The 19,816-nt window shown below is 53.9% G+C and overlaps 2 protein-coding genes across 2 annotated transcripts in view; both read right to left on the bottom strand.

The window, feature by feature from the left end:
* DTNB (dystrobrevin beta) overlaps positions 1–19,816 on the bottom strand; it is a 648,286-nt gene that overhangs the window by 549,202 nt on the left and 79,268 nt on the right. The window lies entirely within an intron of this gene.
* The window catches only part of OTOF (otoferlin), an 89,717-nt gene that overhangs the window by 10,702 nt on the left and 59,199 nt on the right, over positions 1–19,816 (bottom strand). Inside the window, exons 13-33 of the mRNA XM_068404963.1 lie at positions 19,566–19,752; positions 18,511–18,697; positions 17,634–17,857; positions 16,765–16,873; positions 16,089–16,272; positions 13,104–13,224; positions 12,352–12,452; positions 11,603–11,693; positions 9,795–9,911; positions 8,829–8,981; positions 8,176–8,365; positions 7,658–7,782; positions 7,035–7,169; positions 6,747–6,908; positions 6,214–6,333; positions 5,397–5,558; positions 4,946–5,108; positions 4,017–4,147; positions 1,992–2,021; positions 1,259–1,396; positions 875–941 (exon numbers count right to left, since the gene is read on the bottom strand). Coding sequence (XP_068261064.1) covers positions 875–941; positions 1,259–1,396; positions 1,992–2,021; positions 4,017–4,147; positions 4,946–5,108; positions 5,397–5,558; positions 6,214–6,333; positions 6,747–6,908; positions 7,035–7,169; positions 7,658–7,782; positions 8,176–8,365; positions 8,829–8,981; positions 9,795–9,911; positions 11,603–11,693; positions 12,352–12,452; positions 13,104–13,224; positions 16,089–16,272; positions 16,765–16,873; positions 17,634–17,857; positions 18,511–18,697; positions 19,566–19,752 — 2,897 coding nt within the window. The remainder of the gene's footprint in view (positions 1–874; positions 942–1,258; positions 1,397–1,991; positions 2,022–4,016; positions 4,148–4,945; positions 5,109–5,396; positions 5,559–6,213; positions 6,334–6,746; positions 6,909–7,034; positions 7,170–7,657; positions 7,783–8,175; positions 8,366–8,828; positions 8,982–9,794; positions 9,912–11,602; positions 11,694–12,351; positions 12,453–13,103; positions 13,225–16,088; positions 16,273–16,764; positions 16,874–17,633; positions 17,858–18,510; positions 18,698–19,565; positions 19,753–19,816) is intronic.

The raw sequence follows: 19,816 nt of genomic DNA, 5'->3' as shown, positions 1-19,816 counted from the left end.
GGGAGTGCCAAGGGGAAACGGACCCTCCTCAGAAGACAGAAAGAAAACAATGGGGGACACAAGACACCCCCTAGCCCAGGAAGAAGCTGCTCAGAGATGTCTCCAAGCTCAGCAAGACCTGGCCTCATCTCATGATATGAAGACTAGTCTTCTGAAAGAAACCAGGCGCTGTATTTTTCCTCAACTAATGAATTTTGCGTGGCCCAGGCATGACAACAACCTGCTGTCATGGGGACGTGGAACAGATAGAGAGCATGGGTGAAAGTCCTCAGGGAAACCCCTCCAAGCCCTGCTGGTGGGACTGGCAAGCAGCCTCCAGGCTGCAAATGGACAAAGTCACCCTTGACCAACGTGTCCCAACTCACCAGCATTCTTGGCCCACATCACTTGTGATACAAAATTAATCTCACCCAACTTTAGACGTGTGCAAAATCCCATCTGAGCTACAGACCCCTGACTTCCTTCAGAGAAAAGTTCGTTTTGGTTGGAAAGGACCTTTAAGATCATTGAGTCCAACCATGAGGTTGCCCCTTTCCTCTTGACACCCAGCCCTCATCTATTTATCCACATTAATCACATCCCCTCTCAATCTTCTCTTCTCCACACTCAAAAGCCCCAGGTCTCTCAACCTTTCCTCCTAAGGCAGGTGTTCCAGTCCCTTCATCATCCTCGTAGCCCTCTGTTGGACTCTCTCCAGTAGATCTCTGTCCCTCTTGAAGTGGGGAGCCCAGAACTGAAGGCAATACTCCAGGTGAGGTGTCACCAGGGTAGAGTAGAGGGGAGGAGGACCTCCCTCGATCTGCTGGACACACTCTTCAGTCCTGGTCCTGGCCTTTCCCTGCCACGCTCCCTCTCTCGTTCGCCACCTCCTTACCCTCTGCCATCTCCATTTCGTCCTTCTCCTCCGCTTCTGCTGCGGCTGCTTCCTGCTGCCGGAGTTGCTGGGGGAGAAACGAAGTGAACAGGGAGTGGGTGCTTGTGCCGAGGTCCCTGTGCTCACTGGAGGAGCCTAACTCGGGCTCACAGCTGAGCTGCGAGCGAGGTTCTGGTGGTGCTGGAGACACCCAAGTTGCTCAGCGCAGCCTCGAGCACTGATGCTGTGAAATCCCCGTGTCTGAGTACACCCCAGGCACAACGTCCACCCAGAGCACACTCAAGGATGAGAATCCTGCTCAGCTGGAAACAGGTGGGACCTCACAGGCAGGAAACAACATTTTCCTCTTCCCCCTACGTACCCCCTCCTCTGCTCTGCACCCACCTCCTTCATAGTCTCAATTGAAGCAAAATACTTGGACCACCAGTCCAGCATGCTCTCGTCTGGCTCCTCCTCTTCTGCTTCCTCTCCTCCTCCTCCTCCTTTCTTCTTCTTTTTCTTCTTCTCCTTCTCTTCCTCAGACTGCAGGGACAAGGGAAGCGATGACAGAGAAGAAGAGGGATCAGGTGAAAGCGAAATGTCTGTTGAAGGGTGAGGGTGGTGGGTGAAGAACCCAAGAGGGCAGACCCCTCCATGCTGGTGGCCTTAGGAGCACTTTCCCCTTCACAGAGACACTGTCCCAAGCCACCCCCTCCTTTCCACCACCCCTTTCACCCATGGGTTTCCCAGGCTACAGCACCCAAACCTTACACAGCAGCAGTCCTCCCTCTGCCCAACAAAGTACCCCGGGTCCACTTGTTGGTGCAATAAAGCCTTCTACAGCTGGTCTCTGGTTGTGGTGGGAGTAACCAGCACCTCTCCCCCAGGGTGCTGCCTGCCCTGCTCCTCCTGGTGCATCTGGGCTGGCCCAGAAGAGCCTCCCAGTCTGCAGGGACCAGGCCACTGCCACGTCTGTGGATGAGACAACCCTGCTCTGTCTCTGCCTTGGGACAAAGTGGCGCTGGTCCCCCCCATCTTGGGGTTGGTGAGGACGCGTGGTCTGTTGAAAGCTGCCCAGAAGGGTAGGATGGGGTGTGGAGGGCTGGGAGGAGGGATGCAGAGCAGATCCATCACTTACCACGTCCACCTTCACCACTGCGTCGGAGTTCTGCCGCCCGGGGTGGAAGGGAACGGGGAGATGGAGAGCAGGTTAGAACAGCCTCAGCTGGGCACAAACACACACTGGCACACGCACTAGGAGTCACAGCCAGCCCCCCAAGGACCAAGGAACCGAGCGCCTCCAATGAAGAGCCCTGGCTGGAAAAGCTCTGCGTACAGGGGAGATGTCTGCTGGGACACACCAGACCCACCTCCACGTGGGAGACATCTCTCTTGCACTCTGCTGAGGGACAACCACGGTCCCAGACAGCGAGGGGCAGGTGGAAAGACACTTTGGCCTTCAGTGTGGTTAGAATCATGGAATAGTTTGGGTTGGATAACACCTCTCTGCTCTCTTGGAGCTTTTCTGGTCTATCTAGGAAGGTCTGCAAGCTGCTGTGGTGGACTTCAAGAAGCATGTGGATGCTGGGGCATTCCAGACGTGCCCGTGCACATACACACTGTAGCTGCTCCTGCATGAAGCTGTGTGAGCAGACGTACGTGAGACAGCTCCTTGTGTGCATAGGAGGAACTCTCCCTTGGAACAGGCTGCCCAGGGCAGTGGTGGAGTCCCCATCCCTGGGGGGATTTAAAAGCCGTGTAGATGTGGTGCTGAGGGACATGGGTTAGTGGTGGCCTTGGCAGTGCTGGGTTAACGGTGGGACTCGATGATCTTAAAAGGTCCTTTCCACCCAAAACGATTCTGTGATTCTATATGAATACATGTGTACACGTTGCTGCAAAAGGCCTCCTGCAAAAAGAAACCTGCTTCTTTTTTTGTGGAGGAAGCTCTGGAACAAGTACGAGAAGGAGATGAAATTCCTGTTCTGGGCAAGAAAACGGGCACAGGCACATTCGGTGTGTGAACGAAGCCTGATGCCTCTGAGACACGTTGCCTGTCCAATGCATACAGTGCCAAATTTGCAGCCCAGAAAGCCACCCGTGTCCTGGGCTGCATCCCCAGCAGCGTGGCCAGCAGGGCGAGGGAGGGGATTCTGCCCCTCTGCTCCGCTCTCGGGAGACCCCCCCTGCAGTGCTGCGTCCAGCTCTGGGGCCCCAACAGAAGGACACGGAGCTGTTGGAGAGAGTCCAGAGGAGGCCACGGAGATGCTCAGAGGGCTGGAGCCCCTCTGCTCTGGAGACAGGCTGAGAGAGCTGGGGCTGTTCAGCCTGGAGAAGAGAAGGCTCCGGGGAGACCTTCTAGCACCTTCCAGTGCCTGAAGGGGCTACAGGAAAGCGGGAGAGGGGCTTTTTACAAGGGCATGGAGTGACAGGATGAGGGGGAAAGGTTTAAACTGCAAGAGGGGAGATTGAGATGAGATGTGAGGAAGAAATTCTTTGCTGTGAGGGTGGTGAGACCCTGGCCCAGGTTGCCCAGAGAAGCTGTGGCTGCCCCCTCCCTGGCAGTGTTCAAGGGCAGGTTGGATGGGGCTTGGAGCAACCTGGTCTGGTGGAAGGTGTCCCTGCCTGTGGCAGGGGGTTGGGACTGGATGGGCTTTAAGGTTCCTTCCAACCCAAACCAGTCTGTGATTCTGTGATTCTACGAGATTTCAGGGCAAGCACACCAGGTCTGAAGAGCTTTGGAGACTCCGCGTGCCTGGATCAGCTCTATGCCATGTGCATCTGCTGGGTCCTGGACGGCTCAGACCCGCTGTACGGTGGTTGTGCAGCAACACCACGCTCACCACCCACCCAGATGGCTGGATGGGGATTTCAAAGGGCTGATGTAGCCACGTGAATGTCTCAAAACTATTGCAAAAAGGAAAAAGTATCAGGGAAATCTGCGTGGCTCTGGCTGCTTGCAGAGGCTGTGCGGTGCTTTGGAAGGGCAGGACAGAAAGAGGCCAGTAGGACCAATGCTGACCCAAGGCTCTTCACTCCAGGCATCAGCCCAGCCCCATGCTCAGCAGGTCAAGGGCAGCCTCTGCTTGGGTGGAATCCCTCAGAGACTGGCAATTCAGTGAGGAAAGAGATGCTGAAGCGGTGCTGACATACGGATACTCACAGCTTCCAGCTTCACCATCGTCTCCATCTTCTTGATGGGAACCTCAGGTTCCATATTGACAACGATCTCCCCTGTGGGGCGAGAGCGATGGGCCCTGTTGGTCATTGCCAGGTAGCCATTGAGGTGTTTAGCTGGACAGAGGACAGAGAAAGAGAAAGAACAAGAGAGAAAGACAGTGTAGAGGAGAAACTGAGAGCTCAGGTGAGATCCTACAGGATTCATGCTGGAGTGATGTGTGACCACCTTCCTTAGAGAAGAAGAGTGGAGGAAATAAGCACAAACCCTTACAGCATGATTAAAAAACCCTTCCATAGCAAAGGGAAGCAGATGATGAGAAGATAATTGCCCTGAAAGTATCATCTGGCATGGACACAGCCACAGGTCCAGACCTCTGGCTGGAACCAGGTATGGCCCTTGGCAATCCCCCCACAGAGACTCCTGTGCCAAGAGTGCCTCCACTTCCACCCAGGACTGGGAGGAGACGAGCAATTCCTGTGGCTCACCAAGCCCTTGGCTGCTGTGCTGGGTGCAGGGGAAGTGGGTTTGTGATGGTTTTAGATAGATGGTGGTGGTTGGGATTGAGAGGGTGGCCTCAGTCTGTAGCTTTCTAGTCAGAGCATAGCAAATTCACCTCCTGGTCTTGAGGAACTTTTGGCGAGTCTAGACTCATGAAGCTGCAGAGATGTTAAGAGGTGAACCAGCCTTTTGAGACCCACAGATCAAAAAAATCAAAGGGGAATCATGGCCTGACACCCTGTGGCTTCTCACCCCCTTGACCTGCACCCAGAAGCAGTGCTTGCTTAACCAACAAGCAGGAGATGTCCCATGGTCATTACAACCCACCTCTCTCTTTTCCATGCCTCTCAGTTGCACTCAGTGCCCCACCAACGACCCACACCAGCCAGGCCCCTATGGCCCAAGCCTAATACCTGTCATATTCCAGTGCTGGGCTTTCTTATCTGGTGGGCGGTAGATGAACTTTCGGAGGGAGCTGACGGCATGGGACCCCACCAGGGTGTAACGCCCGAAAGCCCGGCAGTCCACCACTCGGATGTTGAGGGGTGGGTGGAGCAGCTCGTTCTCTGGGAGGTCCTGGGAAGCAAAGGTGTGCTGGTTATCAAGGGTTGGGTGTGGGCTGTAGGATGTCTACTTTGGTGGTTGGGAAGGCCAGCAGGGACTAAAGCAGGGATCATGTTGGAGGAAGAGGTCTAGAGCAGCTCCAGCACAGCATGGCTTGGGAGGCCTCAGAGAAGGGCCATCACCAGCTGGGATGGAGCTTATGTCCTCCATTGCTGTGGGGAAACAAGCTAGGAGCCATGGTTTGGGCTCTAGAAAATCTGGGTTTCAGTTGAGGGCTCAGGGGGAAGAGGAAACACTCACCACTTCGAACCACTTGACCAAAGTGCTGAAGTTGGGGTTTTTCTTGTAGTTCTGGATGAGGGCTGACTGGACCCCCTTCCCAGCACACTCAATGTCCACACGGGGCCGATCCACCTGGGCCAGGTTCACTCTCTTTAGATCCCTGAGCCCCCAAAACAAGATCTAGGGCAGGAGGAGGAGAAGGAAGAGCATGAATGTGAGAGGGACTGCCCCTGGCTAGAGCCAAAGGAGTTGGTTCTCCATATCCCCCAGGGACCCCACTGCAAATCTCATTGCCCCGACAGTGGTGGATCCCTGAGGCATCTTCTCCTGCTCCACGTGGCTCAAGGCTGCAGCAGTGTCCCTCTCTGACACCCCACGTAATCCACCCCACGCCCAATCTGCAGCAGCCTAAGATCTCCAACCTGCTGCCCTCGACAGTCCCTTTTTTCTGCCTTTCTCCCTCTCTAGCCTTTTTCTGCCATGGGACTCTGTAGACCAGGACCAGACCAGCTTTGTCCACCCACTGTGGCTCTTGATTCAGAGCTGGCATCGTTTTGTCAAAACGATATCAGTATCGCTGGAGAAACTTGCCTCTCCCTTCTTAGGAGAACAGACTGACACCATGACCAGAAGTTCCCCTAAACTGAAATTCTTCTGGTCCCTGTTATTTTAGGGCTGCTGCAGCCTTGCTCCTTTGCAGCACAGACATCTGGTCTTGGTGCCCAACTAGTCATCAGAGCCTCAAAGTTCCCTCCTGGCCTTCAAACACCCATGGACAGGCTCTCTTGCCCCACACAACGCTGAACACTGAAATTTGGTGCTCCAAGGCAATTACCTCCACTCTGTATTTACTCAACACTGGCCGAATCCCCAGTGGCACCGGCAGGATGGGGCCCCGGTCCATGTCTGTGGGCCCGTCGATTGGGGGCAGGTCTGACTTGCCTCCAGGGCCAATCTGGAAGAGATGTGGTGTGGATTAGGATCTGTTCCTTTGAGCTGATGCTCAGCTGCTGGAAAGCAGTTTTTCACAGAATCACAGAGTCAATGAGGTTGGAAGAGCCCTCTGGGACCATCGAGTCCAACCGTTGCCCTGACACCACCATGGCAACTAGACCAGGGCACTAAGTGCCATGTCCAGTCTTTTCTTAAACCCCTCCAGAGATGGTGACTCCACCACCTCCCTGGGCAGCCCCTTCCAATGGCTAATGACCCTCGCTGAGAAACCCTTCTAGCTTCTCTAGGATGTATGAACTACCTGCTCCTTGCAGCACCTAAGATATCTAGGCATGGGTTAAGCCCTGCTCCCTTACAAACCTCCATCCCATCCTTTCCCTCCCTCAGTCTGGGGTGGCTTTGGCCAGCTGGTACCTGGAGCAGCTCGAAGGCAGCCAGCAGGTCTCCTGCTGTGGAGTTGCCCCGGTAGATCTGGTAGTACTCCAGCTGCGGGGGGAAGCGCGGGGGGCAGTAGTGCTCATCTGACATCTTCACCACCGGTTTGGCAAAGGTGCGGCCCATGAAGTCAGCTTTGCCCTAGAGAGGCAAAGAGGGCACTTGTGTTTGCTGACCCAACGCGAGGTCTCCCAAGTTAGCCCCACAGCTCTCCCCAGCGTGGTCAGAACAAGACTGAACAAGATTCTTTGCTGGAATTCATCTTACCACTGTGTCCTGGTCATAGATCTCAATGACAATTATGGGAGGGTCATCCCGCATCTCATGGGCTTCTCCATACAGCTCCACGTTGTCAAAGACCAGCAGTTGGTCCCAGGTTGGGCAAAGGGTCTCATTGAGAACCTGGAAGAATTGGAGAGAGACTTACTGCTCCAGCCCACTAGTGTTGCTGCACATTTTTTTTGGGCCAGCGAGGTGTGGGGTATCTCCCAATCTTCTGAGAAAAAAAAAAACAACAGCAGGCAAGGAGACAGAAATGATTTCCAGTGTCCATCAGGCTTGCTAAAGCTTGGCAGCCCTCAGCCCAGGAAGGGAAGACACAAAAACCACTTCAACATCCTCCAGTTCCTCCTAACCAGGCAGGTGAATCACAGCCACAGGGGTGTGGGATAGCTGCGTGCTGGTGCAGGGGGACATGTCGTGAAGGTGCTCCTGGGGAAGGGGCTCCTGGAGACAGTCAAGCCCCAGTGCCACAACTGTTTTCCCACCCCAGGACCCCATGATCAACTGAATCCATGAGTCACGAGACCTGTGGCAGGGGAGCAGGATGGAGAGCTGATGGGACTTGCAACACCAGAGCCCAGCCCTCCAGGTCAGGAGATGGTGTTTACCTCAGTGCATTGGCTCTGGGAGTTGAAGAAGACTCGTGCAAAGGGGTCCGAAAGGCCACTGCTGTCGGCTGCAAATAAACTCCTGGCTTGGTACATGTGGGCTCGCAGCTGGAAAACCTGCTTCTCTGCAAGAGAGAGGGAAGGTGAGACAGCTTGATGCACAACCTTGGAGCCCAGCCATGGGGCTCAGCCTGCAGAGCGAGGTCTTATGGGCACACTTTTGCTCAGGGCCAGCACTGATGAAGAACATCAGCTCAAACATGAGCCCCAAAGGGATACAGATGGCCCCGGTGTCCTGCTCACCATGTGCAGAATGACAGATACGAACGGCGTGGGGAAGAGGGTGCACAGTTCCCACACCTCTGCTCCCCATGGGATAAGTGGGGGACCTCAGACTGGGACAACTGGAATTGCCCCTGAGCTCCTGGAAGCCCTTGGCCCAAGTGGTGTCCAGCCAGGCTCCCTCCTGCCCTCTCCATGGCCTGTCCCCAGACCCACTGCAGGCAGGAAGTTCTTACTGGTGTAAAGGAGGCTGATGGGTGGGAAGGACGGCAGGTTTTGTCCTCTGGCTGTCTTCTTCTCCTCAAAGCCACAGGGCAGGCCACTCAAGAAGTCTTTGCGCTGTTTGTTGAGGCCCAGCCACAAGTAGATCTCCATCTTGGCTTGAACTGTCCAGCCAGCAGGTCCAAACCCCCTCTTCCCAGGTAGCTGAGCACAAAGGACAGAAGAGTTTACATGGACACAGGGAAGCGACAGACCACCTCTGGCAGACACCTTCTGGTGCATCACTTGTACCACTGCCCCTTAAAACCAGAGTCCCAGCCCTCGTTGTTTTGGATCATGACACTACTCTGGTTCATGCATTGTCTTCTTCCCACCATGTTGGCTTCCTCTTTCTAAGGCAGGATCCCCTTTGTGGCCAGCTGGATCAAACATTTCTCTCCTTCCAGACATTTCTCACTTACTGGACTGCGTCAGATCAGTGGCTCACACTTCCCAGCAGCAGACTTCCACCCCTACCAGTAGCGTATGGGTCTGTTTTGTCCAGTGTTCAAGCCCCAGCAAAACTGGACACACAACTCTCTCATCTCCATCTCCCATCCTCCCAGGTTGCCCTTCCTCCACCTCCCTCCTTTAGGCTGCAGTTCCCCCAGGGAAGACAGACGGGCACCTTGAGGAAGACGGTCTTCACTTTGGCGCAGTCCTTGCCCATCTCCTCGTCCACAATGGAGTAGAGGATGTCCTTGGAAGGGATGCGGGCGTAGGCGATGCGCTTGTTGTTGCTCATCATCCAGATGAAGATGTCGGGAATGGTGTGCTGGGGCTGTGAACACCAGCGAAGAGCCCTGTCAGTGTCTCAGCTCTTTCTGACCACCGAGGTGCCAGCAGGGCTGCAGACCTTCTGAAGGCAAATTCAACAGATGCCACGGGAAGTGGATGTACCTATGGCCAAATTAGGGCCATTGAAATGGTTTTGAGTCTCCCACTGCTGAAGATTTTCTGCTTAAGAAAACTGCTCAGAGCTAAGCAGGAGGTGCAATAACTACAGCTCCCATGAGGGCCAGTAACCTCCAAGGGCTGACCTCGTCCTAAATTGTAAAAATATCAGAGGAACGGTGTAATTTTGTGAAAGAAGGAAAAAATAGTTTGCAGATATTTAGAAAATATTTGGAAAATATTTCCTTTGGAAATGCTGTGAGCAACCAACAGTGCACGGGCAAGCCTGGGAGGCACCAGGCAGTGCGTAGACTGGGAGTGGCTCCTTCCACAAGACCTCTGCTACTGGGGACCTCTCACAGAATCAATCATGTTGGAAGAGCCCTCTGGGCTCATCGAGTCCAACCATTGCCCTGACACCACCATGGCAACTAGACCAGGGCACTAAGTGCCATGTCCAGTCTTTTCTTAAACCCCTCCAGAGATGGTGACTCCACCACCTCCCTGGGCAACCCCTTCCAATGGCTAATGACCCTTGCTGAGAAGAAATGCTTCCTAATGTCCAACCTGAACCTCCCCTGGTGAGGGTTTTGCAGAAAGGTTTGCCTACAGGTTTTGCAGAGAGGTCTCCATCCATCCCAGGCTGCTGTCGCCATGTGCTGACCCAGCTAACACTGTCTCCACACACGGAGGGACTCACCTCGTCCGCCAAGAACCGGAGCTTCTGCAGGAAGTTTTGCACCAGCTTCAGCTTGTCTTTCATGGTGTTCTTCTTCACCTGCGACCGCAGAGTCGTGGCTTGCTGCCCCATGTTCTCCTGCCATTAAAGGGGAGCCCAGGACATCACGTGAGTAAGAGCAGAACGGAGCACAGAGAAGGGAGCAGCACCAGGCAGGTCCCAGGATTTTGGGAAAGGGTGGTGAGGCTGCCTTAATCCCACCACATGCATCCTGGTGATGGTAATTCTGACCCCCGTTCGTTAACCTTGGCGTGATGCAGGGAGGGCTCCTGACCGTGCAGAGACGTCTGTCCCAGGAGAAGATGATGCACAGGGCAGAAAGGTGTCACCTGTGCTCGGGGCGTTTTGAGGTGGCTTCAAGCCTGGTGTTAAGGGTAGTCTCTCCCCTTCTGCTGACCCTGCTGTAATTCAGCACTTAACCATCCAGAAAAGAGGACGTGGAGGCTTTCACACGTTAAATTCATTGCTCTGTAGGATGCAGCTGGCTACTGAAGCCAGTGCCCTTGGCTGTGCCAGCTGGATAAGCCACCTCCTCTTTGTACATCTCTTTTGCACATCCAACTCCCTTGCAAGGAGCTGGGCTACCAGCCCCAAACTTTTAGGCTGTATCTACCCCTGGAGCAGCTGTTCTCTGCAGGGTTCCCCTAAATTTCTCTTTCCCAGTGTCCTCAGCTGTTTGACAGCAATGCAGCTGCTCCTCTGTACGCCCTGATTTCTTTCCAAGGCAAAGCAGAGTGTGGTAGAGGGGAGGCAGCAGCATGGATCCAAGTGCCACCTGGGACCTGTGCAAGACCCAAGTGATCTTGGGCTGCTCTATTCAGAAATAAACATCAAACCCTCAATCCACACTGGAAATCAGCATGCCTATGGAGTCATAGAATGTTAGGGGTTGGAAGGGACCTCTGGAGATCATCGAGTCCAACCCCCCTGCCAGAGCAGGACCAATCTAGGGCAGGTTCCACAGGAACGCATCCAGACGGGGCTTGGAAGTCTCCAGAGAAGGAGACTCCACACCCTCTCTGGGGAGCCTGTTCCAGTGCTCTGTAACCCTTACAGGAAAGAAGTTCTTCCTCATGGTGAGGTTGAACTTCCTGTGCTCCAGCTTGCATCCATTGCCCCTTGTCCTATCGCAGGGCACAAGTGACAAGAGGTTGCCCCTTTCCTCTTGACACCCAGCCCTCATCTATTTATCCACATTAATCAGATCCCCTCTCAGTCTTCTCTTCTCCACACTCAAAAGCCCCAGGTCTCTCAACCTTTCCTCCTAAGGCAGTTGTTCCAGTCCCTTCATCATCCTCGTAGCCCTCCGTTGGACTCTCTCCAGTAGATCTCTGTCCCTCTTGAACTGGGGAGCCCAGAACTGAAGGCAATACTCCAGGTGAAGTCTCACCAGGGTAGAGGGGGAGGAGGACCTCCCTCAACCTGCTGGACACATTCTTCTTAATGCACCCCAGGACACTATTGACCTTCTTGGCCCCAAGGGCACATTGCTGTCCCATGGATACCTTGTTGTCCACCAAGACTCCAAGGTCCTTCTCCACGGAGCTGCTCTCTAGCAGATCGCCTCCTCACCTGTCCTGGTGCATTTTATTCCTCCTTCCCAGGTGCAGGACTCTGCCCTTATTCTTGTTGAACCTCATTAGGTTCCTCTTTGCCCAGCTCTCCAGTCTGTCCAAATCATGCTGAATGGACCAGAGTTCCCCACTGCACTGACAAGGTCCAGCCCCAGCTCATGAATCCTCCTCCCTGCCCAGTTGAATCCCACTCACCAGCTCCCGCATGCAGGACTTGAGCCTCTCCCGGTCCAGCCTGGTGCGGGAAGAGTGGTGCTGGTCCTTGTCAGCCAACGTCACGAAGCGCCTGGTGGAAAAGACCAGTAGTATGAATCCCGTGGGAGCCCGTGGGCTCTCTGCAAGGACCCATGGCTGGCTGGATCTCTGCCAGCAGCCGGGCGCCTCTCTGGAGGGAAATGCCCTCATTCCCCCCAGCCTGCAATGTGATTGTGGCCAAGGGGCCTGTTTGCACCCAATGCTGAGTGTCGTGGATGGGGAAGCCTTTCTTCTCAGCAAGGGTCATTAGGCATTGGAAGGGGCTGCCCAGGGAGGTGGGGGAGTCACCATCTCTGGAGGGGTTGAAGAAAAGCCTGGACATGGCACTTAGTGCCCTGGTCTAGTTGCCATGGTGGTGTCAGGGCAATGGTTGGACTCGATGAGCCCAGAGGGCTCTTCCAACCTCGTTGATTCTGTGATTCTGTGGGTGTAGGTGCTGACTGGGTACCAGTTTGTGGAGGCCACAAGACTGAGGCTTCCACCACTGGTTTAGGGTCTTTGAGGTGCAGATGTAAGCACCACCTCACCCACGCTCCACGCCAGAAGACAGCTGATATGGTGATGTGCCACCACGATGAAATGCTTGCTCACCCAGAGGATAAAGCAAGGTGGGCTTATGTTCACAACCTGGCCCATAGCCCTGCAGAGAGCAGGTGTCTGCCGTGTGCCACTTTTGCCCTTTTACTCACAAGCACCCACTGCTCAGCTCCTCCAGGACCCCTCGGAGCCGGCGCTCTGGATGCGGTTTCTCCGTCTTGATCATTTCCTGCACGTCGTTGAGCCCTTCCTCCTGCAACGACGATGGGGGAAGTGGTGAGGAGGTGGTGGGTCAGAGCCCTCCAGTGGGACAAGGTCCCCCCTGAGGTCCAGCCCTGTAGGGGCTGCCAGTGGGAAACCTCTGCTGCTTCTCCAGACCTGCTGGCCTCAGGTCTGGCACACATTTGGCTGTGGGGACCTGGCTCTGGGTGATAGGAATGGCTCCACCACCCTCCGTGAGACTGGCTGGCCAAGGTCTACACCGTCTTGGTTGGACCTGCCAGTCTGTCCCTTTGCAGACCCCGCTGTGACCCTGCCAACGTGGAGCTGTCACAAAGGCTCCTTGGGAATGAGCTGAGACTGTTAAGGAGGCTCTGCCACACAAGCGGTTCACCTCTGCAGTCCAGGGGAACAAAGCCTCCCTGTTCCTGCTCCCTTTGGTGGGGACACCTGGGTCTGACCCACAGATACTTCAGTGAGCTCCTAGGATCTGGACATTCAAACTGTGGAGCGTTTAGCACTGGGAAACTCCCCCCCTTTCTGGCACAGGTTTGCTAGTGGGTCCTTGCACTGTTGGTCCCTGCTTTGTGACAAGCTGCAGAGCTGCCCAGCGAGCCTGGATGCACCTCATGCAAGCCCCATGCCCCAAGCTGTCTCCCTCCCTCCCTCCCCAACATGTCCTGACCAGCTTGTCCGCAATCTTGTCCACGATGTTGGCGTTATACAATCTGCGGCGCTGGTCCTGCCACCAGCTCTTGATGTAGATGCAGGGCTTCTTCTCAAAGTATGGCAGGTGGAAGTAGTTCCTGCAAGAGGAGGAAGAAGAGATGCTCCGTGGTGGTAATGCTCCTGGCCAGGAACAGCCCCTGTCCCACACCTCTCCTGGGGAGGCAATGCTGTGGTGGGGAGGGGGGGTATATAGGAGGTCAGGCATGGGAGAGAGGGGGCTGAGGTGACTTGCACCCTGAGGGACAGAGGCTCCATCTCTCCTAGCACCCTCCCCAACGCCAAACACAAGGTGGATGGGTGCAGTCTGGAGGTGTTAAGAAAAGCCTGGACATGGCACTTAGTGCCATGGTCTAGTTGACATGGTGGTGTCAGGGCAATGGTTGGACTCGATGATCCCAGAGGGCTCTTCCAACCTGATTGATTCTGATTCTGTGATTCAGTGCCCAGGGATGGCAAATTTACCATCTCAGACATGGTGGCCCAGAGAGAAACCAGGGAAGCTCCTACTCCCATGACCTCACCCATAGCCCAGCAGAGAGCAAACATCTCCAGTGCAGCAGCATGAGCAGGGGCACAAGAGTAAGTGAAGCATTAACACCCTTTTCTGAATGCTGGTGAGCATCTCCCTGGCGTCCACAGCAGGCAGAGCTCTCTGCCCTTCGCAGAGCTGACACGTTTCCATATGCTGGTGGGATGGAGCAGTAATAGTCATGGTACAGTTAAAGGGAGGATGAGGCTGAAGAATGGGTTCATGCTGCTTGGATGCCTGAGCACTGGCTATGAGCTGGGATCCATCCACTGCAGATCCTGCCACACCTGGGATCACCCTTAGTTAAAAACCAGCTTCAGCTCTTCCTTCTAAAGCCATCAGGCTATCTCACAGAATCAATGAGGTTGGAAGAGCCCTCTGGGATCATCGAGTCCAACCATGGCCCTGACACCACCATGGCAACTAGACCAGGGCACTAAGTGCCATGTTCAGTCTTGTCTTAAACCCCTCCAGAGATGGGGACTCCACCACCTCCCTGGGCAGCCCCTTCCAATGGCTAATGACCCTTGCTGAGAAGAAATGCTTCCTCATGTCCAACCTGAACCTCCCCTGGCCAAGCTTGAGGCTGTGTCCTCTTGTCCTATCTCCAACCAGGAGATGTCAGCAGAGCCCCATGGTTGAGCATGAGGCTCCCAGCACCCAGGGGATGGAGAGATGGGGAGAGAGCAGGAGAGGCAGAGCCCAGGGGATGGGCTCAAACAGCATCAGTGCTTCTCACATCCGTTTGACAAGGAGCTGGTGAGCAAGTGAGGGAACCCCAGGCAGACACTTTGATCTGGAGCTCAAACACCCTCTATCCAGCATGGTTTGTTTCATTTCCCAATTGAATTAACTCAGCCAGTTAATTCTATTAACATCTATCTACTGGTATAACACAGTTAAAATCCACTTTAAGCATATCTCATCAAGTTAAATCCAATTAGCTTGCTTTAGTACTAGTCCTTTGTAGTCAAATCCAGGCTGTGCCTGAAGCCCAGCCCAGACATCCCAAGACACTTGTGCTGATCCCGTTCAGTTTGGGGCTTCCTGATCCAGCTGCTTGGGACAGAACAGACCCCCCAGAATCACACTTGCAGCTGTCTGGACCTTGTCAGTGTTTTAGGGCGGCTGCTACCTGCACATCGCAAAGCAACTCATAAAGCAGGCAAAAAAATGGTCATAATTTTACAGCTGGAGAAACCGAGGCAGAGAAAACAGAAGGATTTTTCGGGGCCCCGCACTTCAAGAGAGATGTTGAGGTGCTGGAGCGAGTCCAGAGGAGGGCGACCAAGCTGGGGAAGGGTCTGGAGGGTCTGACCTCCGAGGAACGGCTGAGGGAGCTGGGGGTGTTTAGCCTGGAGAAGAGGAGGCTCAGAGGTGACCTTAGTGCAGTCTACAACTACCTGAAGAGAGGTTGTAGCGCAGTGGGAGTCGGCCTCTTCTCCCAGGCAACCAGCGCTAGGACAAGAGGACACAGCCTCAAGCTTGGCCAGGGGAGGGTCAGGTTGGACATTAGGAAGCATTTCTTCTCAGCAAGGGTCATTAGCCATTGGAAGGGGCTGCCCAGGGAGGTGGTGGAGTCCCCATCTCTGGAGGGGTTTAAGAAAAGCCTGGACATGGCACTTAGTGCCCTGGTCTAGTTGCCATGGTGGTGTCAGGGCAATGGTTGGACTCGATGATCCCAGAGGGCTCTGCCAACCTCATTGATTCTGGGGTTCTGTGATTTGTCCACTGCCAACCAGCTGTGCAGCCACAGACCAGGGTAGGACCCGGTTTCTCAAGTCCTGGTTCAGTTAAACGCCAGAGCATGGCTGTCGATGACTGTAAGAAGAGGGGATGGACAGACTGACCACAATGCTGTAGACTGGGGACACCGAGAGGATTTTAAGTCTTTTACCCCAATCTCCTGCCTTACACATTCTCAAGAACTTTTTCCAGCAGTTTTTTCCATCCTCTCCTCTCCGCATGTCTGTGACCTTGTCTAGCCTTTAAGATCCCAGGTGATGAAGGCATGGACCTTGTCTCGGCACAAATTACCTTCACCACTAAAAGCCACGCCTTATCTCTAGAGGGACTTTGCCTGTCTCCACAGGGTGCCCACGGTGTCTTACATGAAATAGGGGAGATTAAGATTAGATATTGGGAAGAAATTCTTTGCTGTGAGGGTGGTGAGAGCCTGGCCCAGGTTGCCCAGAGAAGCTGTGGCTGCCCCCTCCCTGGCAGTGTTCAAGGGCAGGTTGGATGGGGCTTGGAGCAACCTGGTCTGGTGGAAGGTGTCCCTGCCCATGGCAGGGGGTTGGAACTGGATGGGCTTTAAGGTCCCTCCCAACCCAAACCAGTCTGTGATTCTGTCTGAACTGAGAGCCACATCTTTGCCCAGTGGCACTTCAGCAGCCAGGCAGGTGCACTTACCTGTCTGTGACCAGGGGCTTCATGGGTTGAGATGAGGAAACAGAGACGAGCTCTCCATCCTCATCACCTTCATCCTCGCTTGAGTTCTGGAGCAGCTGGGATTCCTCCTCATCCCCATCCCCTCCCTCTTTCTTCCTCTGTAGGATGGGTTTGGTCATGCCATCAATCTGGTTCCCATAGTTACCTCAAGAAAAAAATGTGAAATAAGGTCACAGGGTTGTAACTCCAACCAGGCTCAATCATCTCTTGGCATTAATTCAGGTTGGGGAGAAGATTTCTCTGCAGGAACCATGGGGGACAGCAGAGTTCAACTCTCTGAAACCATCCCCAGGAATCATAATTTAGTGACTGGTGTCTGTCCCCTGCTCATGTCCCCTCTCAAGCCAGTAGGAATACACACTCTTCCTTTGGTGTTCAGCCTCAGGAGGTGCAAAGCCAGGGTGAGAGAGGGAGCAGCTCCACTGGCCACAGCACAGCATGCACACAACACACGATTTGGGGCCTCACGTAGCTTGTGCTGGTGAAGTAGCCACCACCTTCTCCCTAAACCGAGAGCCCTAAATGCTCTAGCATGTGTTAGCATGGAAAATGGGGAATAAATCCTGCTCTTGGCCTCATAGCCTGCATTCCCTGCCAAGCATGCTTCAAAAACCACCCTCCCCAAAAAACATCTAACCTATCGTGACCTCGAAGTTGATGGGTTTGTCACCAATCTTCCTGTCGATCATGGTAGCTTCCAGGAAGGCTCCAAAGAGAAAGAACTCCTCCATCTTCCCAGTGCAGTTCTGGAGAAGAAATCATGGGGATCAGGGTTGAGGTCAGCCAGAGGGACACCTAGGAGGGCAGGTCCCCTTGGGCAGAGGGGTGCATCACCTGGCACCTCTGAGCACCCTCATGGGCTCTGTGAAGGCAAGGTGCCACTGCTCGGGCTTTCAAGGGGACCGTGAGGGTTTTCTCTCCCCAGCCTGAGCCATCTCTAGGCTCATTGCAGAGAGAGTTTAATTAAAGATTTTAGCCTAACTTTTAAATGTGTTGAGATCAATCATCCCTCGCATGTGAGGGACTAACGGACATTCAGGAATACGAGCCTGAGTTTATTCACGAGTTGAATTAATCAAAGAACACTGAACCATCTGCCTGGATGCTCTGTCAGAACTGGAATGGCTTTATGTCCAGGTGGCTTCCCTTTCCCTGGAGGTGAATTAAGGCCACCTTACTTCTGAAGGAGAGCTTTCACACAGAGGGTGCACGGCCATCAGACTTCTCCATTTCTCCTTGACACCCTTGGCTCATATGGACTGACTAGAGAAACATCTCAAAGTTTAGGATCCTCCCTCACTCAGATGTTTCTTCTGCCCAGCACTCCTAAGAGAGGTGAGCATTTGAATGATCCAAAATCCTTGCAAGATTTGCCTTCCTTGTGCTGGGGGATCCAGAACATTTAGGGCAAGACTAAATGAAATCTTCAGTTTGTGAGACCAAAGATAATTAACCATGAGGCCTGAGATGCAAGACTCACCACTGGCAGGGTTAGGGGTGACTTACATCGGCAACTGATGTGGCCTGCTCAACTTGCACCTCGGTGGAGCTGTTGATCTCTGGGTTGGTGGTGTCCAAGATCTCCACAGCAAGGCTCATCAAAAGCCTGGCCCGGAAGGAGACACCTTCGCCCAGACCCTCGTTCAGCTCTTGGTGCTCGTCCATCAGGGTGTAGTTCCGAGTGGAGCCGTACATGTTGACCCACGCGGGGCCAAAGGTGGGCAGGAAGCCTGCAGCAGATCAGACATGCACGTAAGGAAGGGGATGTGCAAGGAAGAGGGCATGGCTTTGCCTCAGGGTACAAACTCACTCATGGGTTGGCATCACTTCCCTGGTGTATCTGTGGTGACTCAGGCTTGAACATGCACGTGTGTGTGCATGGAAATGCATGTTTGCAACCACACATGGAGAGAGTTTTGCAGTGAAGGTAGTGATGGGGACTATGCAGTGCACCAGCCCAAAGGCAGAGGCGAGTCTCCCATTGGGCAAGTTACCCAATGTGAGAGTCAAGAAAAAAGAACACCCCATTAGAACCCTTTCTAGAGCCATCTTTGGCTCCACATTGGTCCTGCGTATGTGTGCTGGTGTGTCCACGTGTGCGTGAATGGGGGAGCTTGTCAGATATTCACCCATCCATGACAACGAATTTTTTGGAAGGGCAAATTGTTCTTGGGTGTCTTTGCTTTCAGGTATTGGACAGGGCTTGGTTATCAAAGAGTGTGTGTCCATGATGTCAGAAGACCACTGCAGTGATTCAAAGTCTCTCCAGATGGGCACCAAGCAACAGCTATCTCCAGGGGTGGGGAAGGAGGCTACGCTATTTTGCTAACTCTCAGCCAAAGGGATGTCTCTCTACCATGAAGAAGCTACCTTCTAGTGTTACCTTTGTCTCCTTCGTTAGAGATCTTCCGCAAATCAATGAAGTGGGTCCCGATGGCCACGTCATTGACTTTGTCCGAGTCTCGGATCTGGATCTTTATCCGCTTGCACAATGGGGGGAACATTTCTGTGAAGATTATTTGCTCGTTCCAGAGAGGCTCATAGCTGCTCTTCTGTATGGATGTCTTCCCCTGCCAAGTGGGAGGAGACAGATGTTTGACAAAGGTTTGAGCTCCCAAGCCATCCCTCACAACCTGAGCTGCTCCCTTGCTGATGACCACTGAAACATGCATTTTGTCTTCTGACTCCTCCCAAGTAACAAGCTCCTTGCCTCAACTGGAGAGGGCTGCAAACCCATCACGCTCTGCACAAGAGAGGGGAAACATTCACCCTGGTGAGGCTGCATCTGGAATATTGTGTCCAGTTCTGGGCCCCTCAGTTCAAGAAGGACAGGGAACTGCTAGAGAGAGTCCAGCGCAGAGCCACGAAGATGATTAAGGGGGTGGAACATCTCCCTTATGAGGAGAGGCTGAGGGAGCTGGGTCTCTTTAGCTTGGAGAAGAGGAGACTGAGGGGGGACCTCATTAATGTTTATAAATATGTAAAGGGCAAGTGTCATGAGGATGGAGCCAGGCTCTTCTCAGTGACATCCCTTGACAGGACAAGGGGCAACGGGTGCAAGCTGGAACACAGGAGGTTCCACATAAATATGAGGAAAAACTTCTTTACGGTGAGGGTGACTGAACACTGGAACAGGCTGCCCAGAGAGGTTGTGGAGTCTCCTTCTCTGGAGACATTCAAAACCCGCCTGGACGCGTTCCTGTGTGATATGGTCTAGGTAATCCTGCTCCTTCAGGGGATTGGAGTAGATGATCTTTCGAGGTCCCTTCCAATCCCTAACATTCTGTGATTCTGTGATAGCAAACAAGGCAGCTTTGCCATGCATCTCGGCATCTACATGCCAGGACAACTGAGATCACCTCTGGCCACCTACACAATGGCTATTCCTGCTCATGTTACCTCCCAGGGTCACCTTGCTACCTCACACAGCTTGCTCACCTTCTGCCCTGCAAAGACCACCTGCACGTAGGGGTCTACCAAGTCCTTGTTCTCCCCAATGAGAGCCTTCTTCACATTGGCCATGATGCTGGTGTTCATTCGGGGCAGCCCCTCTGCTCGGTAGATCTTGATGTAGAAACGAGCCCATTGCCTCTCCGGAGGGACCCCATCTGGGAGGAGAAGGTTCCTGCAACGTCAGCAGATAGAGTTGGAAACAGCTGCTGGGGCTGGCAGGTTTGTCAGGAGAGGCT

Source organism: Nyctibius grandis, chromosome 1 (assembly GCF_013368605.1).
Source record: "Nyctibius grandis isolate bNycGra1 chromosome 1, bNycGra1.pri, whole genome shotgun sequence".
In the NCBI taxonomy this organism is placed as follows: domain Eukaryota; kingdom Metazoa; phylum Chordata; class Aves; order Nyctibiiformes; family Nyctibiidae; genus Nyctibius; species Nyctibius grandis.
Note: the sequence above shows the minus strand (reverse complement) of the source record. Positions and strands in the feature narration are given on the sequence as shown.